The sequence below is a fragment of the Leishmania major genome, chromosome 34, assembly GCF_000002725.2.
Source record: "Leishmania major strain Friedlin complete genome, chromosome 34".
In the NCBI taxonomy this organism is placed as follows: Eukaryota; Euglenozoa; class Kinetoplastea; order Trypanosomatida; family Trypanosomatidae; genus Leishmania; species Leishmania major.
This window is the reverse complement of record NC_007286.2, coordinates 1,615,449-1,636,976: the sequence shown is the minus strand read 5'-3', so window position 1 is coordinate 1,636,976 and position 21,528 is coordinate 1,615,449. Positions and strand designations below refer to the sequence as shown.

At 60.7% G+C, this 21,528-nt stretch overlaps 9 protein-coding genes across 9 annotated transcripts; all 9 read right to left on the bottom strand.

The window, feature by feature from the left end:
- Positions 1-275: 275 nt before the first annotated feature.
- LMJF_34_3820 (conserved hypothetical protein) lies at positions 276-1,145 on the bottom strand (the record flags this gene model as incomplete). The annotated part of the gene is made up of 1 exon (XM_001686436.1): positions 276-1,145. One exon carries the CDS (start codon positions 1,143-1,145, stop codon positions 276-278), a length of 870 nt encoding a protein of 289 aa, XP_001686488.1.
- An 871-nt stretch (positions 1,146-2,016) lies between these two features.
- Positions 2,017-2,589, bottom strand: LMJF_34_3815 (putative ribosomal protein L14; the record flags this gene model as incomplete). The annotated part of the gene is made up of 1 exon (XM_001686435.1): positions 2,017-2,589. The coding sequence occupies one exon, from the start codon at positions 2,587-2,589 to the stop codon at positions 2,017-2,019; it is 573 nt and encodes a 190-aa protein (XP_001686487.1).
- Positions 2,590-3,559: 970 nt separating this feature from the next.
- Positions 3,560-4,153, bottom strand: LMJF_34_3810 (conserved hypothetical protein; the record flags this gene model as incomplete). Its single annotated transcript, XM_001686434.1, has 1 exon — positions 3,560-4,153. The coding sequence occupies one exon, from the start codon at positions 4,151-4,153 to the stop codon at positions 3,560-3,562; it is 594 nt and encodes a 197-aa protein (XP_001686486.1).
- Positions 4,154-4,919: 766 nt separating this feature from the next.
- Positions 4,920-5,987, bottom strand: LMJF_34_3800 (conserved hypothetical protein; the record flags this gene model as incomplete). The annotated part of the gene is made up of 1 exon (XM_001686433.1): positions 4,920-5,987. The coding sequence occupies one exon, from the start codon at positions 5,985-5,987 to the stop codon at positions 4,920-4,922; it is 1,068 nt and encodes a 355-aa protein (XP_001686485.1).
- Positions 5,988-6,952: 965 nt separating this feature from the next.
- LMJF_34_3790 (conserved hypothetical protein) lies at positions 6,953-10,867 on the bottom strand (the record flags this gene model as incomplete). The annotated part of the gene is made up of 1 exon (XM_001686432.1): positions 6,953-10,867. The coding sequence occupies one exon, from the start codon at positions 10,865-10,867 to the stop codon at positions 6,953-6,955; it is 3,915 nt and encodes a 1,304-aa protein (XP_001686484.1).
- A 1,835-nt stretch (positions 10,868-12,702) lies between these two features.
- LMJF_34_3780 (phosphomannomutase-like protein) lies at positions 12,703-14,487 on the bottom strand (the record flags this gene model as incomplete). The annotated part of the gene is made up of 1 exon (XM_001686431.1): positions 12,703-14,487. One exon carries the CDS (start codon positions 14,485-14,487, stop codon positions 12,703-12,705), a length of 1,785 nt encoding a protein of 594 aa, XP_001686483.1.
- An 823-nt stretch (positions 14,488-15,310) lies between these two features.
- LMJF_34_3770 (conserved hypothetical protein) lies at positions 15,311-16,171 on the bottom strand (the record flags this gene model as incomplete). The annotated part of the gene is made up of 1 exon (XM_001686430.1): positions 15,311-16,171. The coding sequence occupies one exon, from the start codon at positions 16,169-16,171 to the stop codon at positions 15,311-15,313; it is 861 nt and encodes a 286-aa protein (XP_001686482.1).
- A 1,195-nt stretch (positions 16,172-17,366) lies between these two features.
- LMJF_34_3760 (putative actin-like protein) lies at positions 17,367-18,638 on the bottom strand (the record flags this gene model as incomplete). Its single annotated transcript, XM_001686429.1, has 1 exon — positions 17,367-18,638. One exon carries the CDS (start codon positions 18,636-18,638, stop codon positions 17,367-17,369), a length of 1,272 nt encoding a protein of 423 aa, XP_001686481.1.
- A 905-nt stretch (positions 18,639-19,543) lies between these two features.
- LMJF_34_3750 (conserved hypothetical protein) lies at positions 19,544-21,097 on the bottom strand (the record flags this gene model as incomplete). Its single annotated transcript, XM_001686428.1, has 1 exon — positions 19,544-21,097. One exon carries the CDS (start codon positions 21,095-21,097, stop codon positions 19,544-19,546), a length of 1,554 nt encoding a protein of 517 aa, XP_001686480.1.
- Between the last annotated feature and the right edge of the window lie 431 nt (positions 21,098-21,528).

Genomic DNA, 21,528 nt, shown 5'->3' with positions numbered 1-21,528 from the left:
TTTTCACCACCACTGCAGCCAACCTCTCTCTCTCAAGCGTGCCCTCAGCGAGGGAGGGAGGCGGAGAGGATTGGTGTGCAGTATCGGAAAAATATGCACACAACAAACTCTTGAAAACACAGAATAGCATTTAAAGTCGTACCCTCGCACACCACCACACACACGCAGCCGGCGAAGAGGGTGCATTACACACCCAAGTGCAACGGTGCTTCCTTCTCGCGTGAGGGGGGAAGGGCAGGGGGGGAGGGAACGGGAGGGGTTCCGCATCAGACGTCCTATCGCTCAAAGCGCATCGAGTAGCCACCGGTGTTGGGGTCTTTGTCGAACTTGAAGTTGTCCGTGGACAAGCCAAAATTGCCGAGGATTTTGTTGCCGAGGCTCTTCAGCTCACCCAACATCTTTTGCATCTCCTCGTCTACCTTCGCCTTGGAAGCCGCCTTTCGGGTGCAACCTTGCGCGTCGAGCACCCCGCCAAGCTTCTCGTAGCTCTCGTAGTCTCCGTAAGCGCTGGACCACTTCTGCATCATGTAGTAGCAGTCTGCGCGGCGGATGTACGCCTTCAAGTACGAGTCGTCGTGTCGGATGGCCTCCGACAACATGTGCGCCGCCTCCTCCTTCACGTCCAGCTTCATGAGGCAGAAGCCGGCGTTGCAATACACCTGCGCCGTAAGGGTGTAGTCCGTCTTGTCCTCCGGCTGCTGCTCCACCTCGGTCTCGTCGCGCTGTGTTGCCGTGTGTGAGCTAGCTGCAGGGGCACTACCATTCGGCGGCGTTGGCAAACCACTGGACTCGCCTGTGGCGGGGTGATGCGGCCGCACAGGCTTGAGGGGGGCGCACCACAGTGCCTTGCGATACAACGTGAGCGCCTCGGAGATGTTGCCGTCCTTGAAGAGCTCATTTCCAGCCGCTTTCAGTCGAGAGCATTCCTCCACGTCTACGACGCGCTCCGCACCGCTGGCATCTGTTTTCTGCGGCTGGGCAAGGCCCTCCGCTTCCGCACCAGCTTCGGCGTTCGAGAGCTCTGCTCGAGACGCGCCAGCTGGGCTGCTCTCCTCGCCAAGTTGTGCATACTGCTTGGCGGGCGACAGAGACGCCTGATCATTGTCGTCGTCCGACGAGGGCAGCTGCTTCACAATCGCCGGCATCTCGCTCCACCTGTCGCAATATGATGTGACGCAGTGAATGGGTAAGGATCCGGCGGTCACTTCGCTCCGACGGCTTTCGCGACGCCGAGAGTAGTTTTTGCTTGCTTCCGGGCCAGTGGCAGGCTGAAATAGATGAGGAGGGAACAAAAAAGAGCAGTGAAGCGGGTGGAGCAGGCCGACCTCTGCACAGAAACACAAGGACGCCCACTGGTACGGTTATCGTCGTGCCACTTTTCTCGCGATTGCTGATCCAACTCAGTGCAGCTGTTCTAGGGGGAAGGTCCTTTTCGCTCTTGCAAACGCGGAGAAGCACGCAGCAACCACAAATGGATGCGAAGAGAGCGGAGCGAAGTAGACGACGAAGGCAGCATTGTATGCACGTCATTCCCCCTATGCGAGGGAGCAGAGAGAGAGGTGGTCGGCGCACGAAAGGCAAGAAGGAGGCAAGCCCTGCCAAAGACCGCAAGAAATCCTCCAACAAACAGCGCCGCTGACGCAGTGTCGCGCATCGCGATCGCCATGAAAGAAAAACGATGGCGAGTACACACACACACACACACACACAAAAATACACACGCACGCCATGGCGGTGAGTAACAAACTAAACAAAAACACCGCGCTTTCGCCACTGCGCAGGCTGCAATTTTTTTTTCTTGAAGGGCACTCCTCTTACGACATCATGTAAACTCAAAAAACGTCCAGACAGGCCGCTACCGTGGACCAGCAACCATGTGGCAAGCAGCACCAAACAGGGCAATCACGAGCACGCGAGAGGCGACGCTACGCGCGCACGCAAAAAAAAAAATGACGCTCTGCTTGTGCTGGTCGCTGCCAGTCCGCACACGAAACAGAAAGAGCGCGCGGCATCGACTCAGACGAAAAAATTTGCGAGCACGACGGCCTTCAGGTGATACTTGTGGTTAACGTGACGGCCAGCGCAGTACATCACCCGCGTCCCTAACGGTACGCGTTGATCATTCATGATAATACACGTGTTGCGGTCGAAGTTCGTCTGCAGGCCACTCATGCGGGTGTTTGTTTGGCGACGCGTGAAGAGACAGACCCAGTATATGTTGCCGGGTTTGACGCGATGACGCGAGACCTCGCCACCCCCGCCACGTCCCTTGAAGCGCTGCACCGACACACGGTGGGCCACGGCAGGAAAGACGCGGCAGTGTGCGAAGCGCTCGGCCGTGGCCTTGGCTATGAGGCGGACGTGCTTGCAGTTGGTGTTGTCTACACAGTGCAATTTCACCTGATCACTAAGAGGAACGCCGGCCCCGTACCCTTCTGTGCCGTTTCCCCAGCGAGAGCGGTACGAGCCCTTGCGCCGGATAATGAGATTGTGGCGGAACCACGTCTTGTTCACCGGATTTCCAGCAGGCAGCTTTGCCGCGGCATCGGTGGTGGTGGGCGCCAAGCGTGCCCGAAAAAAGCGAAGCATGGCACACACGGTGGACGAGTTACAAGAAAAAGAGCAGACAGACGAGTGTCGTTCCTTCCGGGCTGGGTCAGGGAGGGCGCACCTCGTCGGGTTTCTGAGTGCGCTGCGCTGCGTTGCAGCTGAGCAGAGCGCCAATGGCGATGTTTGTCAATTGTGTGAGGTAGATTGGGGCAAACGGAGCAAGAGAGAGAGAGAGAGAGCGGCGGCCGCCGCAGCAGCCGGATGATCCGGAGCAAGGAGGAGAGGAGGGTTGGCCGCATTGGGGAGAAGTAGTGGAGAAGGAGAAGAAACAGCTGACGGGTCGACGAGGATGGAAACAAAGGAGTGGTGTGTAGGCTGTTGACCGATTTGGGGGGGGGTCACGAAGTGCCTTCGCCTTGGCTTCTGGCCTACACGCCCGGCTTCGCTTCATGCAGTGAACCGCTGCCGAGAGCGCCGACACGCTCTCTGGGAAGGCGTCGACTTCTTGCTCCCGAAGAGGCCTTTGCACTTTCCACCGCCGGCTCATCTCCGTCGAAGATGTCGGCTTGACAGAAGGTATGCGTCACGGTCTGTCGGCGAAGGGAATGGGGCAACAGCTAGACATCGCTCCTGTGCTCCTCAGCTGCTCCCGCACAATGTCTTGCCATTTCGGCTATGGGGTGCACAGAGGAACCCCGAACACCCACCACAACCAGCTGCGCAACACAGTCACAGCGAAGCAGTCGGCCCACGCCATAACGCCTCTCTCCCCCTCCTCTGCCCCCTGTATAAGTCGTGCGACCACGACGGCGACGAGCAGCCGTCAGTCGCGCTTCGCAAACAATACGCGCAACAAGGATAAAAGACGTACAGCAGAAAACGCGTAGCCATGGAAGGTAGGCATACAAACATGACGCCTCGACGTTTCCGTCTCGGCACACGTATTGAAACGGAGGGGGCGAAGCGCTTCGAGGATGCAGGTGCTGCGCTGCTCCGTTTCTCTCCTTGTCTACGACGTGAGTCTGTCCGCATCGTTGCGGCCGCGGAAAATGAGATCGCGCGGCTCCGTGCCAGGCTTGCCGCGCATGCGGTCGTACGCGCTCCGCTGCTCCTTCTTGAGCGCCATCAGCTTCTGCACCGTGTCGTCGATGTTGCCGCCTACCTCGTGCCGCAGCTTTTCTTTTCTCTTGTAGTAATTCTCGAGGGCCTTGAACTCCCATCCGATCCGCTGTGGAATTTGCGTCTCGTTAGCCAGAACCGGAGCCGAGTTGCCGTACACGAACTCCTTGTGGTGCATGTACGGGTACGGGTCAATGCCCTTCTGCAAGCACAGCCGCACGCGCTCCGCCTCGGCAGCAGCGCGTTCGTCAGTGAGCACGTACTTCTTCACGTATGGATAAAAAATGAGAGGGACGGCCGTCACTAAGGTGCAGGCCACGAGAGTGTTCACCCACGGTGCCTCTGCCTTCACGCGTCCGACAAGCCGCTTGAATGGGTGCGTGACTGCGCTGAGGACAAGGTTGCAGCCGTCGCAAAAGCTGCGCATGTGATCCACCGCGACCGTCGTCGCCCGCATCTTCAGGCGCTGGTACGTGAAAGACATGTGACCCCCGTGCGCGTCGGCCTCGTGCAGGAGAGGAGGCGAAGGAAACAGGGAGATAGATCGACGAAGGTGTCCGCTGGAGGAGGTGCACGGATCAATGACAGCAATACAAGGAAGAAAAAAAAGAAAGGGACTACGGGGCCGGTTGACCGGCAACCTCCACAGCAGCGCTACCGAAGCGGCGACGAGAAAGACAACGGCCCCGCGTGCGGCAGAAGGGGGGGGGGCGGAAGTTCTCTCCGTTAGCGGTCGATAAACCTGAGTCCCGCAACAGCGTCCGCATCGAGACGGTAGGAGGCGGAGGAAACCGCAAGAGAAGTAGGTGCACCGCACCCGAAGAGACCCCGCCATGCAGGTAGATGTCGCAGCGCAGGAGCGACATCGGAAAAAAGTACACAACAGGCCGGTGGGGCGGCAGGGAACGGCAGCAGGAGAGAGAGCGATGGTCAGAATATAATGATGCTGGCCCCCCGCGGCTTCGGTGATGGGGGAAGGGGAAGGGGTCGGACATGTGTCACTGAAGCACGCGCCTCGAGAAATCAGCAACACACCGCAACGCCGTCAGTGGGCGTTGCATGGCTGATGTAGGACTTATTCTTTTCGTTGCTAGAGACGAAGGCCGGCATGGTGGGCGCACTCCAGTTAGAGCTCATTGTTACGCATCATGTGAATACGGTACACCTTGAATCCGTGATCGGCAGGTGGGTGGAAAGACGGTCGGCTCTGCACGGAGGAAGGGGGAGAGGAGGTGGTGGTGCCACCAACGCTAAAACATGTACTTGAGAAAACGGCTGACAATCGCGTCTTCAGCAGCCGTCAGCACCTCGGTCGTCAACACAGGCACCTGCCACTCTAGAATGACCTCTTCAGAGGCACGCAGCGGCTTCCGCAGGGTAAGGCAGAGATAGTAGTGCGTCTCTAGCAAGCGCTTCACCTCCGCAAGATCATCGCCGCCGCGTCCTCTAGCGGTAGCGTCCGCCGCCAACTCGTCGGTGAGGAATTTCGGAAGGGTCTCGAGCGACGTTGCAATTTCGATGTCTGCGTTAACCACACGACCAACGTCGTCTGGGGCGTTCACAAGGTCCAGAAAAGGCACCACACCACACTCGAGCGACGTGTGAGGCAGCGGGTCGCTGTCCTCCTCTTCGTGCTCGCCGTCCGTCGTGCTGTTCGTGAACACGCCCCCGGCGGTGGGCCACGCCGTCGGCAGGAGCAGCCCGCGAGACAGCACCACGTCCACTGCCCACGCAAAGCGGTCAAAGCACGGTAGAATGTTCTGGGCACGCAGCTGCGAGTAGGCGGCCACCGTCTCTTCTCGAATGCGCTGGCGTCCTTTGAGGTAGTACGGCAGCAGCATTGTGTGGTGCACGCGGCACTGCCGCTCTGCCACATCCCTACGGTCAGCGAGCTCCTCCACAGACGGAAGGCTCTGCAGCCAGCCCCACAGAGGCGACACACTGCGGTGCTGCTCGAGGGCAAGCCGCCATGCTAGCTCTGGCCACTGTGTACTCCCCGTGAGAAAGGAAAGGATGCCGCCTTGAACGTCGCATGTCGGCCCAGCAAAAGCCGTGGACGGCACTTCGCTGTCCGCACGCCACGGGCTGCAAAAGGAAGTTTTCAGCCCCACTCGCGATAGCACAGAAGTGGTGCAGAACCGCTTTGACGGGACGGCGAGTAGGGCGGTTCCGGCGTCGCAGGCATCGCGCACGTACACGCCGACGCCAACTGCGGCATCACGCTTCTCAATCAGCGTCGTCGGGTGAATGCCAATGTGCTCGAGAATGGCGTAGGTGGAGAGGTACTCGGCAAACTTACAAGAGCGTCTCGCCCGCATCCCTCTCCAGCAGACGCCGCCGCAGCGCGCAGCGGCAACAAAAGACAGGGAGACAGAGAGAGAGAGAGTAACGTCAGCAGCACCCACTTGACACATTCACGCTGCGAAACAGAGAAAGTACGAAGCGCGAAGTGGCTGCTCAATGGTGTTTTATCTTTACACGCGAAACCAGCGCACGCATATGTCTGGATACGAAAAAGGAACCCGCTGCTCCCTCGCACTCTCACATCAAGGATGCGTATGCAAACAGCAAGGCAGGTAGCGTGTCGCGCGCAGACATGAGCGTGCGGCTGCACAATATGCAGCCCCTGAAGTCGCTCGTTGCCATAGAAGAAAGGAGTAAGAGAGAAAAGGAGGGAGGGGTGATGATAAGCTGTGCACTCTCGTCGACACATCTGCCACAGCGGAGCACATCCACCCCCCACCCCGCAGCGTTCTCACGTAATGGTCCGTTGCGTCTCTCCGGTGCCGACAAAGAAACGTGCGCTGGGACGCTTTTTTTTGGGGGGGGGGGAGGGAGGGAGAGAGGTATGCTATGCGACTACACCCCGCGAGGGGGCGGTGGCGCCGTCCGGGAAAGTGCGTGCGGATTCGTAGGCATCGTTCACTTTGAACTCTTCGAAGAGGGGCCCTCTACTTGCTCCATACGCGTCAATCAAGGCATCCTCTGCCCCGAAGGCGAGGGTAGGGTACCCTTCCATGTATTTCTCGAGTTCCGTCTTCTGAAGCAGTCAATAGGGAGCACAAACGTCCGCACAAGAGCGGAAGATGTGATCAAAGCCGCAACGAACATCGTTGGGGTAGCGGCTTCTTCGCCTCCGCCTCCGCCCCCCCCCCCTTCTTTTCCCCCGACCGCAACTGTGCGTCACGCGAGCGAGAGAGGCCGCAGAGAAGGTGTCTGGTGGAAAGATCATCTTTCACCGCTGTCACAACCGTCATCCTGTCTCTGTGTGCAGCGGTCTCAATCAGTTCCCGCCCTCATCGCTGTAGTCCTTGGCAGCCTGCTGCATGGACACCTTCAGCGCTGCAGCCTGCCGAAGCACAACCTCCTCGGCCGCCATGTTCCCGACTGTGTGCAGGAGGCCGCTGTAGTCACCCAAGGCGTGTAGCACAGTGTCCATCATGGCACCGGCACTCACGGGCTGCGCTGGTGAGGTGTCCGAAGAGGGGGCGGGTGAAATGGACAACCACGCCGCTGCAGCCGTCTCAGACCAGCCGAGAATGGCCTCGTGGTACTGGGCCAGCACGAGCGCCAGTACCCCAGCCACATCCGTGAAATGGGCCGACTCTATCAGCAGGGACAACGCTGCCAGTGGAGGGGGCTGCGTCTCATGAGGATTCGCTCCACCGACAGCGAGTAGAAGAGCGGCGCTACGCAGGCGGTAGCCGCGCTTCACTGAAAGCGCTGACCAGCGCTGCAGCACCTCCGCCAGCAAGGGCCGCTGCACTTGAGGCACCGCCATGACGAGAAGCACAGCATCGCGCCACCGACCTTTTGACTGGAGTGTGACGCAGGCACTGCGGTACTCGCCAGCGAGCACGAGCTTCTCTACGGCTGCTTCCACGTCTCCCTGAGCTAGCAGCATTGCCGCCGCACGCTTTGCCGAGGCGGCGAAGAGCGCCGACGTCGCCGAGTCTACCGAGGAGGACTGGACGGCGGTCGAGGCAGCCACAGCCATGCTCAGGGTGGCCAGTTCGTTGTAGGTCGTGGACTCTGGCGGTGCATCCAGCAGCACCTCGATGACGTTCTGACGGCTTTCGAGTCGCAGCCAGTCCCGCGCAAGCGCGAGTCGCGTCATCGAGTCATCCCTGGCGCGGTGGTTGCGCGCGTTCACGAGCAGCGCAGCGCTGCGCTGCTCATTGAGTAGGATACGATTGCGGCGCACAACGTGAGAAGGGGCAAGCGCTTCCGAGTATGCATCTGCGCAGGCGTACGTCTGTGGCACGCTGAAGGAGTCTTCACCGAGCGGCTCGCTGTCAGGTGAAACGGGAGGCCATTCAGTCAATTCGGCCGCCAGAGCAGCGTCGGCTGGCGACGAGGCCGGCGAGGGGCAGCCCCGAGCACCGCGTCGCGCGACGGCGGACGGCTGCCAGTGCCGCAGCACATCGGCAGCAAGGCGCATGAACCGCTGCTTCGCTGGCTGGCCAAGAAAGTCGGCAACCACTGCAGCGCGTCGCAGCCAAGTCAGAGGGGCGACCGGCACCGCAGTCGCCGCGGTGGAGCCGCAGCGGCTCAGCCGCAGCAGCACATCGCGCGGCACCATCGTGGTGCGATAGAGCTCCAGTTCATCCTGCAAAGTCTGTATGTCCTCAGTGAGGAGCTGGCCAAACGGGCCACGGCAGGGACGCACGGAGGCCGGTACCGCCTCCATGACTACGCTGGGGGCATCGCTCAAGGAGTGCGAGGCGCGTTGGGCTTGGTCACCTACACCCGACTGCGGGCTACCCAGCTCCAGCGCCACCTGCACGTAGGTGCGGTGGGCCGGAAGGAGAAAGGCTACGTTCTTCATGGGACGCCGCAGCGCCCGGTACCGCACGCTGCTGTTCATCTCGGTCAAGTATGTGTCGAGCACGTAGAGGCAGCCATCAGCGCCCAGTACACAAAGAGACCCGCCAGCCCAGTAGAGCGACAGCGCGCGCACATCCGCGGCCATGCCAGCCGACGATAGCGCGTGGCGCTCACCTGTCGCGATGTCCCACACAGCGAACATGCCACTCTCGAAGAGCACCGCGACGGCGCGGGCAGCGCTGAAGCCAGCCGTCGGTGGCGAGGAAAGCCCTGCGTCGCCGGTGCTGATTGAGCTAGCTGCGTTGTTGCCGTCCTCGTGGTAGGAGAAGGACCCCGACGACGGCCACGCGAGCGGCGACGAAAAGCTCACGAACTCTGTCGCGCGGGATGGCGGTGACGGCCCGCCCAGGCACATCACTGCCCCGCTGTTAGGAGGAGCATCACGTAGCCGCCGCACCGCCAGCCGCGTTCCTTGCGCGCGCAGCACGACGCCGTTGCCGTGACCGTCCCACATGACAAGCGTATCGGCCACCACCGCAGACCGCACCGACCCCTCCACGGAGCTTGGGTGGAAGAGAGGAATGGCGTCGCGGCTCACCACCACTCGGTCCTTGTAGGCGGACCACAGCGACAGCGTTCCCTCCGAGAACAGCACGGCGAGCAGCTGCGGCGTACCTTGTACACCACTCAAGCAGGGCCGCATCAACGGAGGCGCCCACGAGACGTTTGCGACACCCAAACCGGAGTGGATGTGCACGAGTCGGCTGTCCGCCGCTGTCCAAACCTCAAAGGTGCCGTTCCAGAACGTCAGCAGGACGTACGTGGCTGTCGGGTCCATCGTGATCTCCTTCATCCGGGTCTGCTCTGGCGCCGAGGACGGTTTGCGCAGCACTCGCACCACCTCCCCTGTGCGGGTGTCAATCAGCGAGACTTGGTGGTGGTGGCAGTACTGTTGGATGCGGTCCGACACGATCCAGACAAGGTCGCTCCACTTGTACCTGCACAGCAGCACAATCTTCGTTCCGCCAGAGTAGACCAAGTTGAACCGCCGAACGGCCATGCTGTGCGTAATGTCCATCAGAGCAAGATGACCGCTCTCCAAAGCCACGCAGCAGTGATGGGCACCGACGGGGCAGAACGTCACGGGGCGCACCACAGGCGCCAGCCAACAGTCCAGCAGCTTCCACCGCCGAGCCAGGGGGCTGTACTGCCAGTGCACAATGGAACCGTCCTCGAACAGCACCGCGAACATCGACGAGTCGAGTTCCGACTGTACCACGTTAACGCACAGCTTGGCATTGATGCGCGCCCCACGCACGTCTGTCAAAACGGCAGTGAAGCGGTCGTGCCGCGTGACGTGCCACGCGACAAGTCGCTGATCGGAGCCGAACGAGTACATGAGCGGCACCTGCGCGGCGGCCGCATCGCCTGACGACGACGCCGTGGACTCCTGGCTACGACTTGCAGCGGTGCGCGCCGCCGCGCCACTCGAGCACGAGCGAAAGATGCGGCGAAACTCCACCTCGTCCGGCAACCACAGAAGCGATTCGTTCAGCATCAGCCTCAGCTTCCAGTCGTAACATCCCACTGTGTTGCGCGTGGCAAAGTACAGCACCTCCTCCTGCGCGTCGCTGAAAAAGACGTCGACGACCGTGGGGGCGCCGTCACAGCTGTCGTAGATAAGATCCTTTGCGACAGGAGCGGTGGCGCCGCTGTCGAGCTGGATTGCGGTGAGGATGCGCAGACGGTCACCGAGCACAACAGCGCAGCAGTGCTGGTCGTTCAGGCGCGAACAAGCGACGAGCGATGGTCTGCTGATGTTGCCCAGCAGGGTGCTCTGCTTCGTCTCTAACAGGAGACGGCCGGGTGGCAGAGGGGTGTTGTCGACGAGGTGTGAGTTGAACACGTAGCCTGCGCCTTCCTGAGTGACGACGAGGAGGTGCTCATCTGTGAGAAGCGTCAGTGACTGCACCGCGGCATGGCAAGGCGTCTGGATCGATGTCAGTGCTACACCCTCCACTACATCCCAATACATCAGCGCGCCCCTCGCGTCGCCACTCCACAGAAAGAGGCCTGTCTGCAGGTAAGACGCCGGAGGTGGACGCCACAGCAACGCTGTGACAGCAGCCTTGTGTCCGCTGAGCGACTGTGTAAGCAGCATGCTATTCATGTCATAGACAAAGATCACCTCACCTGCGTTGGTCACTGCAGAACTGCATGCGAGCAGCTGCTGCGGGCCGTAGCACGCTGACTGGTACGCAAAGGTGCCGAGATCGGAGAGGATGGTGGGAAGTCCGCTGTTGCTGTGGGTGTTACTGCAGCCCGGGATCACCTTCGGGGACAGCTGAGGCGCTGCCGAGACGCTGCTCATAGCGAAGACGCAACAAAAACCAGGAAAAAACGTAAGCAAGCAACAAATACACGGGGCGGCAGGCGAGTATGAGCGAGGGACTCTGTAGCCTCTCAATCGCCCAGCATCACCCCTCCGCCGCCGCGCCTACCAAGACGACAGTGGTGTGTGTGTGGGGGGGGAGGGGGGGGGGGTCGCGGTGCGGAGAGTGCGACGTGTAATACGCGCTAGCGGGATGAGTGTGGTCGGGGAGGCGGAAGGAGGAGAGGGATGAACCAACAAGAGGCTCCGAGGATCGCAATGGCTACCCTCTCTCGGGCGAAAGAGTTTCAGGACGGCCAGTCTGCCGCCGGGAGACGTACAGCTACCCTGACCAGGCGCAAGCGCACGCACCACGACCTGTGCCTTTTATCACTCCCGTACCTTCGGATACCCTAGGGTGAGAAGATGGTCTTTGCCGGGGTCCCCGTACGCTCCTCTATCGATGTCCGCCGAGTGCGTGCGGGTGCGAGCACAGAGCAACGTCGGAGACACCCACAAGTGGTTGGAGAGGCTTCGTCTGTGCAGAGATCGAAGGTAGCAGAGGTGTACCTGCGCCTTGCTTGCTTCTTTCTGCTGTTGAGACGATGATGCGCACAGAATCCCCTGCTGACGTACGCGCGATTACGCGACAAAATCACAGGCACGTCTGCTGTGCTGCGTCGGGCGGTGAAACCACAGGTACAAGGAGAACGGAGGCGGAGAGCACAGATGAACGGAGAGGCCATCAGCGGAGATCATGAAGGAAAAAGTGGAAGCCGCATTTCAACGGCGGAAGAGAGGATCCGCGACGCTACAGGAGCCCGTTTCGCCGTCGCACTCGCACGCATCAGCGCAGTACGGGGGCAATGCGGCACACAAGGCACCTCTCGGAACGTCCGCGCGTCGGGCACGAGCGATTCGGTGTCAGACCTCTGTCGCATGGCGGCGGCAGACGCGGCACATATTCGCGTATTCGTTGCGTTTCGCTTTCAAACATTCTTCTTTTGTTGCCTTGCGTCCTGTTATCCCGCACCACAGGTGCATGTGTGTATGTGTGTATGTATGTATGCGTGTGTGTGCGTGCGTGGTGTTTCGTGCGAAAACCTCTCAGCCATACGCACGGCAACAACAGGGCAGCCAACGGTGAGAAGAAGAGGACAGCAACGGAAACGAGACAAAGAAGGAGAGCACACGGGAAGGGAGGGGTTGCTGTAGACGATGCGCATCAGGTGATGCTCTCAGTGCCGCTATTCGGGCAACAGTACAACGACAGCACCAGCATCTTTGCAACGAATACCAAAAAACGATAGGAGAAACCATAGCAATACAGCTAAGTCCAAGAGGGACTCGACACACGCGGACGCACCTGGCACAAGTCTCCCCTTTCGTTTGCTACCCCCCCCCCCCCGATCACGACAAAGCAGCCAAAAAGGAGACCGAGTGAGACGCGAAGTTTGACTGCAACTGTTGAGGGTGGGTGGGTAGGGAGGAAGGGCTGCGTTGTAGGGGTAAGCGTAAGCAAGTACAAAGAAGAAGCAATCAGTGTGCGAGTGGCAGCTGCAGCAACGCGCCGCGGCAGAGAAGACGTCTTGAGGAAGGAAAAGGCGAGGAAGGAAAAGGAGGAGCCGTAGCCGCACCACAAGAAAAGGGGGCTGGGGCGCGAGAGCGAGCACCAGAGACGGAGGTGGCTTTTGCGTGTCTCGACCTCTTGGGCAATACTTCGACCGGGTAGGTCCGCGCGCATGGACCGCTCTGAAATAGCACAGGAGACACGCACACACGCGATCCCATCTGCAAAAGTGGGTGGAACAAGTCCATGGGAGAGAAGGACAGCGCTAGAGTTTACTAAACGTCTCCGCGTCTTCGGGGCGCATGATGAGGCCAAACTTGTGCGGCTGCATAAGTTGGCGCACCGCCTTTGCCACGAACGCGTTCAGCACCTGCTGTCCCGCCGCATCCTTGGTCACCAGCTCAGCGTACCACTTGATCTTCGGCTCCGTGCCGCTGCCTCGAATGGTGATGCTCATGCCGCCATCCACGTGCAAGGTGATCATGGGCGTCTTGCCGAGAGACGGCCGTCGGGACGGGGTAGCCGTGTCTACCTGCGCCGCGAGGTCTACCACGCGCGTCACTGGCCGCCCTGCCACCTGAGAGGGGTAATCCCCTGACGCCGCAGTGCGGATGCTCTGCAAGAGCGCCTCGGTCCGTGACGGGTCATCTATTGTCATGTAGGAGTTGTGCGTGAAATGGTAGCCGTACTGCCGGTACAAGCTCTGCAGGTGCTCCACCAGTGAGCACTGCTTCTCCTTCCGGAGGTAGCAGGCGAGGTCGGCGACAACAACCGCAGCCGTCACGCCGTCCTTGTCCATCACCCGCTCGCCCCACATGAACCCGATCGCCTCCTCGTACGCAAAGAGCGTCTGCAACCCCTCCGACGCCTTCCGCTCGAGTGCCTTGTTGCCCATAAACTTGAAGCCCGTCAGTGTCTCCGAGTACTGCGCCCCCTCTCTGGCCGCCATCGTCTTGAGGATGCACGAGCTGACTACAGTCGATATCAGCAGGCAGCGCTCGAGCGCGATGCCCTGCCGCCGCGCTCGCTCCATCGCCCACCACCCCAGCAGCGCACCAATCTCGTTGCCCGTCAGTATGTGCCACCCCTCCTCCTCGTTGGGAAGGCGCTCCGCCACGGCCAGGCGGTCGGCATCCGGGTCATTTGCAAGCACGACGGAGGCGCCGTGGGCCCCTGCCGTTGCAAAGGACAAGGCGAACGCCGACTGGCCCTCCTCCGGGTTGGGAAAGCGCACGGTAGGGAAGTCCGGGTTCGGCTCGGCTTGCTCTGCCACGACGCTGAGGTGCGACGCAGGAAGCCCCAACACGTGTCGAAGCCCATGCGTCGTGAAACGGGTCCCTACCCCGTGCATGGCGGTGAAGGTGAAGCGCACGGCGGACGCGTCGCTAGCCGGGGCGTAGGAGGAGCGCAGCGTGGCGAAGTAGTCTTCGAAAACGACATCGTACGGGTCCACGTGGTCGGCTGCGGTGAACGGGGCCCACGAAGACTCGAGAGGAGTGAGGTTCGCGTCGATGCTGGCGGCGATGGACACATCTAACGGAGCGACAATCTGCGCCCCGTTCGACCAATACACCTTCAAGCCGTTGTACTCCTTGGGGTTGTGGCTGGCCGTCACCATCACCCCAACTAACGCTTTGAAGAACTTGACGCCGTACGGCACAAACGGTGTGGGGACGCAGTGGCGGTACAGGTACGTCTTGACGCCCTGCTGGTGCATGACAGTGGCTGTGATCTCGCCAAACTCGCGGCTGTGGTGTCGCCCATCGTAGCCGATGACAACGCCGCGCGAGAGCTCCGCGGGGGCGAACTGTTGCTTGACGTATGCCGCCAGCCCCTGAGCTGTTTGCAGCACCGTGAGACGATTCATGTGAGCGCTTCCGGCACCCATGGTGGATCGCAGGCCGGCGGTGTTGAACTTCATGCGCGTCTCGAGGCGGCGTCGCAGCTCCGCCGTGTCCTTCTTGGCTGCCAGAGATTCGATAATCTGACGCGTAGCCGGATCACGGTCCCACGCCAGCCACTGCTCCACTTTTGCATCGAGGGAGGACATGGTTCACTTAGTTCGTGCTTCTCTCTTCTCTGAGGCTCGCAATCAACAACCCCAGAGATGCTTGGCAGCTGCAGCGGAGGAAGAGGGGATGCGGATGTAAGACGCACAGTTGGAGGAAGGGGGGTGGAGGCGCAGCAAAATAGAAAGGACAAGGAAGGGGGCACAGGTGCGGAGTACACTGAAATGAAAAGGGAAGAGGCCGTGAAGTCGGTAGCATGTGGCGAGCAAGCACCGCGCAACCATGCCGCTCCTCCTTGAGCAAGTGCATTTGGAGTAGACAAACGTGAAACACTCTCTTGTGCGCCACAGATTCACAGTCGAGGTTGGGATGCCAACAAGTGAGAAAGGTGTAGACAGGACAGAGCGGGTAGCTCTGTGTGTGTGTGTGTGTGTGTGAGAGAGAGAGAGAGAGTGCACGTACGCGCAGAAAAAAAAAGGCAGACGGTTGCAGCCTTACGGAAGAGCACGCAGGAAAGCCACCAAAGCACGCATGTCCTCGTAAGCCCATGACTGGAGCAGCCGCGGCACACAGGACATGTGTAACATGCCGCTACAAGTGCACGTAATGCTTGTCGCTCCTTGATCCGCGTCCTGCCGCTGCGTCACATGCACGCGTCCACCCACGGCCGCCTCCCTACGACCATTATCGCCGTTGGCCGTGGAAACGATACTCTTCTGTGCCACGCTGTCCGTTCTTCTACCCCCCCCCTGGCTAAAGGTGCGGGTGAAACCAGCCTGACACACAACAGTCGACATGAGAGAGGGACAACAGCAGACGCCGATGCGACGGTACCACCGCACGCGCACCAGCACCACCACCACCCTACTCGTGACCGTCAGTATTGCGTTCGAGGCCACGCTGCTCGCTGGCCACGCGGTCCACAAACTGCAACAAGCTGCACCACCCGGAGACGAGTTCAATGCTGCCGCACAGAGCGGTGAAGGCGGCCAAGGAGACCTCGGCGGATCCGGCGCCACTGATATTATCTGTAAGCGTCGAAGAGGCCGCAAAGAAGCTCTTGTCGTAGAGCACAAGGGAGTCGAGCCCGGCTCGCTGGAACGCCTGCACAAATGCGGTACTGTCTGCGCTATGCAGCTCTGGCCACGAGGCATCGAGAGGGTAAGATGACCACGACGACGGCCCATACGACGGATCTCGCGCCTCACTTCTTCCAGCTACTGGCGCGGCCGGAAGAGTTGCTCTCGCCCGTGCAGATGTGGCTGCAGCTGCCGCCCCTTGCTCGACGTAGTGGGTCAACTCCCGCAGAAGGCGCAGACTCTTGGATCCAGTCATGGTCAACTCCAGCGGCATGCAGACAGTCCGACGAAGCTCCTGCTGCACCCTTCTGCGCAACGCCTCACTCTCGCAGCGCATCGTGCTCGCCTGCACATAAGAGGGGTGGATGAGGGAGCAGAGAAAGTAATCTGTCTGCTGCACCTGCAGCGGCGGCACGATGCCATGCAGGGTGGTGATGAGCCGCTGCGTGGCCTGCTCACACCACTCGGACGGCAACAGCAATGAGGACGTGGTGTTGTGAGAGCTAAGGGCTTTGTCCAGAGTGCGTCGGGGCGCAGGGCCGAGAATGGCAGCGGCGTTCCCCCGCTCCAGTGGCGCGGCAGAACGCTTGCTAAACTGCGGCAACGTGGAGCGCAGCGAAGCCACCCATTCACTGCGGCGCTCCATCACAGCGAGTGCCCCGGTGCGTCTCGGCGACATCGCGGGAGCCGGTGAAATTGCGTCTTTTCGGTGATGCAGAAAAGGCTTCGTCACGCCACGAAAAGGGGCTGGAGTCGGCCGCTTGTGGGCCAACGAGGTGGTTGTGCGTGGGGGAAGGAGAGACGGCGGCGGCGGCGGCAACTTGAACGTAACATAGGAATGGCTTCCAAAGACGGAAGTACGGTTCACCGCTGCGCGCAATGGGTGTCGGAGGTGCACACGTGTCCCTCCGCGAACCCCACAGAGCAGACCCGGCATTTTTTGTTTTCCGTTGTGGGAGGGAGAAGAAGAGGGGCGAGCAGCGGAAAGCAGAATTGAAGGAGAAACACGAGAGGCCGCGATAAGAAGACGAATAGGGTGTCACATCACGCTCTAAGTCGCACACAGCGGGGGACAGAAGGAGAGCAGCAGCTGATGCCGCTATCATGCATGTCTCAGCTCGAGTGGGGAGGAAGGGGGGGGAGAAGGAAAAGAGACCACCCCGCTTCGCTCTGCCCGCTTGACGCATTGCGACCTCGCCGGGCTCGCACTGTGCTTCAGACGCATCTAGAGCGCCGGCTTCGGTTGGTCGCTCATTCGGCATTGCGCGCACGCCCTCCGATCGAGAAAGAAACAGCGGCAGGGAAGCGAGCAGACACCGTCAACGAAGAATGGGCAGCGCGGCGATGCACTCATAGATATATATCGCACGCTTGTCAGAGTGTCATTCCTCCGAGAGATGTCAAGACTTTAACATGCGGCCGAGGACGACAGATTAAGAAGAATAAGATACGAAAAAAAAAAAAGAGGTGGGGGTGCCGCATACGCCGGCACAGGCGTGCACACACACTCCACATGAGCAGGCAAAGGAGAACTCTGTGTTATCCAACCTAACAACAAAGGAGACAGTCATGGGATCTTCGTCCTCTTCACGGCACCAACGACACGGAGAAGCTGCTGAAGACAGAGCACGCATGCACTTCTAGAAAGCACAGCGACAGGGGCCATTCGTTTCGGCCTCGTACCCGTCTGATACATTCGCAGGGAGGCAGCCGGAAAGATGCGGAGAGGGAGGGAAGGAGCTGGGGATGGGGGGGGGGGGGACGAGTCAGCCGTGAGAAGTTCACGCAGCTCTTTTGCTTATTCTCTCCCTTCGCTATGCGCCTCCATGGAAAGCTGCGCTCTAGTAGAAGAGCTTACGGTACAGCACCGAGGCGCCCTCCTCAGCCCATTCCCCCCGTGTCACCCAGAGTGGTTCAAAGGACGAGCTGGAGGCGGCCATGGACGCCCCCACCCACGCGCCATCGGCGGTCTGCGCCATGTTCAACACCCCATCCCGTTCATAGCGGAAGTAGGAGGAGTCCTGTGCCTTCAGCTCTTCAACCACACGGTCACGGAAGCCCGGCACAAGGCTACCGGCACCAGCAAGCAAGTGCGGCACTGTGTGCAGCTGCCACTCCGGATCCATCTGTCGCTTGCACATGGCCATCAGAGTCGCCACGTTCCGTTTCTCGTCTCCGGCGGCGCTGAAGAACACCTCGAACGGGAGAGCAGCTTTGCGTTCGTCAAGGTGCACACGTGCGCCATCCGGCGCCTGCAAGTCTGCTGCCGCGCGCACGGCGGCCTCCTTGACCGCTGTTAGCGCAGACCCCTTCCCTGCAGCAGATGCGACACTGCCGGTGCCACCCTGATACGGCAGCACGCGTGCCAAGCAGTGCTTTACATCGGCCACCCAATCGCGCCAGTAAATCTCTCGCACCGTGCTATGTGACAGCACTGGCGCGGCCGCCTCGACGACGGGTCGGTGCTTGCTGAGCAGCTCGCTGTACTGGGCCGTGACGGCGTCACCGCCGACGGGGATCGTGTCAACGGAGTGGCGCAGTGCATAGCCATCCAAGACGGCAGTAACAGTTGTGTGGCTGTGCCCCACATCCAGCACGATGCTCGAGGCGGCGCCAGACGCAAACGTCCATCCCACACTAGGACGCATGCAGTAGAGAGCCGTCGTGAGGCCTGGGGCCTCCAGGATGAGCTGAAACAGCGCCTCCATCACGTCTATCCGCTCGTGCCAGATCTCGGGCAGGACGAGGCAGAGCGGGTCCTGCTCAGCGTTCTCCAACACGTCCCGCTTTAGTCGACGCAGCGAGTCTATGTGCTGCTTCGGATGGCGTTCCACTTGGCGTAGACTCCACAGCGGTAAAAGCGCGTTTGGGGGTGCGCCACTGCCTTGACTCAGCAAGGAGTCCGCAGGCCCCCCTGCTTCCTCGTTTGCAAAGGCGGAAGACGACGGCAGCGGCGCCGTATCGAGGCTCTTTCCGGCGGCGTACAGAAGCGAGATGAGATCTACCTCCTCTGGGGCGGCCGCAGCGCGCAGTGCCGGTACACACCGGGTACACGTCGCGTCGCCGATATAGCCCGCACGAACGTTAAACGTACCAACTTCCACCACAGACATTTTCTGTTCATCCAATCTCGAGCATGTACACGCGCTTGCTCTTCATGGCCCTTTGAAGAGTGCACACAAACCCAATCGAAACACCGCCACAGGACCGGCACTGCAAGCAACGGGAGCGGCGGCGGCGGTGCGGGAAGGGAAGGGGAATGAAGGGGGATGAAGCGCGGTCTCAAGGCAAGGACGACGCACCAAACTCGCTCGAGTTGTTCTGACTTGAGGTAATGGAAAGAGCAAACGCCAAATGCCGGCACGCACACACACAGACGAGACAAGCGTTACGGCGTCAGCACACCCTCAGTTACAGATGGAGGCACAGAGAGAAGGATACCGCGAGAGGCACAGGCAGAAAAGTGAGAAGAGATGAAGGCAGCTGAAGGGGAGCAAGGAGAGGGAGGGCATTCGGGTACAAACGGCAGTGGGCATCCGCACTAAAGCGAATCGCACAGGATTACCGTTGCCCCTCTCTGTCTCCAAGGCGAGCATTACGAGATGCAGCGTCTCCATCGCCACTCCCAGAAACACACTTAAGCTCCACTTGATCACCATCTGCCCCTTCCATGGCCGCTAGCAGCGAGGACGTAGACTTGAGAACAGCGAACCACAGCGCGGCGACATCACTTGTTGAGATACACGTTCCCTTTCGCCTCTCGATCGCCTGCGCGTAGACGGCGCGCATACGCGCTCACGCGGCCAAACGACGCCACGGCGCCATGCACAAGACCGCGCCCGTTCACCACATCAAATGAGCCGCGACGGCGACACACAACAGCGAGTGAGCAAAAAAAAAAAGAAATGGAAGCTCACGCTTACGTACCGGTGTACACCTTTCGCCGACACCCCAGTACACCGCCACGTGCGCCCGGCACGACACCTCGACAAGGGTCGAAAGGGGAGCAGAAAAAAAGTCACGTGCGGCACACAGGTGTCACGCTCTGCTTCAGGATGGCGTCCAGCGATGCCGCAGTGGCGCGATCGACGCAAGTCTCGGCAGCGAGGCGCGTGGTGAAGTAGAACACACATGTCTTCGCCAGCGACGGTAGCGGTGAGCATACGAGGTGCTGTTCCCTCGCGATACGGCCCACCTCGCCCACCTCCTCCGCAGTGCGAGGGGTGAGGTGCACCTCGTAACGCGCGAAGGGGAGGAGTGCAGCCTCCACAAGGGCTCGAGACGCGTCACCGTCTGCGTCGTCCGCCTCCTGCTTTGGTGGCGCAGGTTTCGGCAGAGCGCTCGCAGACGCCCGCCTCACCTTCCGGCATGACTTGTCGCTCACGTCACTGACACGAAACACCTCTGCGGTGTCGTTGGTCGTCTTCCCGGATCGCTGTTTTGGCACGAGGGCTGCTTCCGGAGAAGCTCGCTTGCGTTTTCGGTGAGGAGTCGAGTTGGCGATCTTCCCGGCATGGGCGGCGATCTCTGTGTCTGGCGCCGCCACCGCTTCAACCGCTTGCTGGAATCGTCGGCAGAGGCCGAGACGTACGGGCCTTCCGACCGGCACGCCCCTGTACTTTGGAGATGACGTCGCGGGTGCCGCCGGCAGTGCCTGTGAAGCGTCCACATTGCTCCTCGGCGACGTCAGCAACGCCTGCACGCCTGTACTTCCTTCGTCGTCGGAGATCCGTGTCACCTCCGCACACCGATGCAACGGCGCATTCTGGCGCGTTTCGTAGCCTCCGCAGCGCTGACACTGAAAGCATGGCACGTGAAGACGCTCATCGGACCGCACCTCCTCCAAGCACGCCTGACATACGTCCACCTGGCAGGCGGAGCAGTTGTAGAAAAAGCGCGCGTGCGCAGTGAAGGATGCCGCTGCTGAGGGGGCATGGGTATCCATTTTTCCTTCATCAGCATTCGCCACCGTTGCACTCGCTGACGGAGAGCTTGTCGCTCGCTCGGGCACTCCCTCGAGCCAATCAGTGTGGCCGCAGAAGTCGCAACTGACGCCTTCCACATCACCGTAGGCAGCGCGTGGACGCTTCTCGAGAGCGTGTAGCTGCCAGCACACAAACTGCCGCTTGACAGGGTCGTAGAGGGGGCTGCCCAGCTGCATGGCCGCTTGAAGGAGGGGGTCCACTTCGTCTGCAGAGTACGAGCCCGACCCCAGCTCCTGTGTCTCTTCCCCGACCGGGCAGCTGCTGTGGACGAGGTAAGAGGAGCGTGTCGAAACGGCAGAGGTCGTCTCGGCGGCGCCGCCAGAGACGGTGCGCGACGTTGATGTGGCGGCACGAGTGGAGAAAACTGTATTGGATGCCGTCGTGCTCCGCGTCATGGCGACGGATTCGGTGGTCCCCCAGTACGGCTTCCCAACTTCCGCCTCCGTCGAAACAGATCCCTTGTCTATGAGCTCACCGTTGCGCATCTGTTGATGGCGCCGCTGCGGAGTCGCCACTCTACTGGCTGTGGACTCGCGAGTGGCAGTGCTCGTCGATGCCGCTGCCCGGCCCTGAAATGGTCGCAGCATTTGGTCCAGCTCTCTGTCAGGAGACAAACTGCGAGAGTACGAGTGGGCGAGCGCGATGAAGCGGTCAAAGTTCACCGGTGCCGCCGAGAACCGCCGAGTGCCATTCATTGTGGCGGCAGCCGAAACGGCGGCGAAGGGAGGGGGAGGGGGGCAGAGCGCAAAAACGGAAGACTGAAGCAGGTGAGGAAAACGGACTTCCGCGCTGTCCCACAGGCGCGCCTTCGCAACACGAGAGAGGTGCAAAGACGGGGTGTCACCCCAAAAGAAGAAGAAACCAATACGATTGGAGAGCAGAAGTGTGGGAAAGGGGGGAGGGCGGAATGAGGTGGATGGCGAACAAGGAGTGAGGGGCACGCGTAGGTCAGAGTTACTTTATGATGTGCCGCCGACACCGTTCGCAGCAGCCTTCTATGACAAGGCGGATGTGTGAG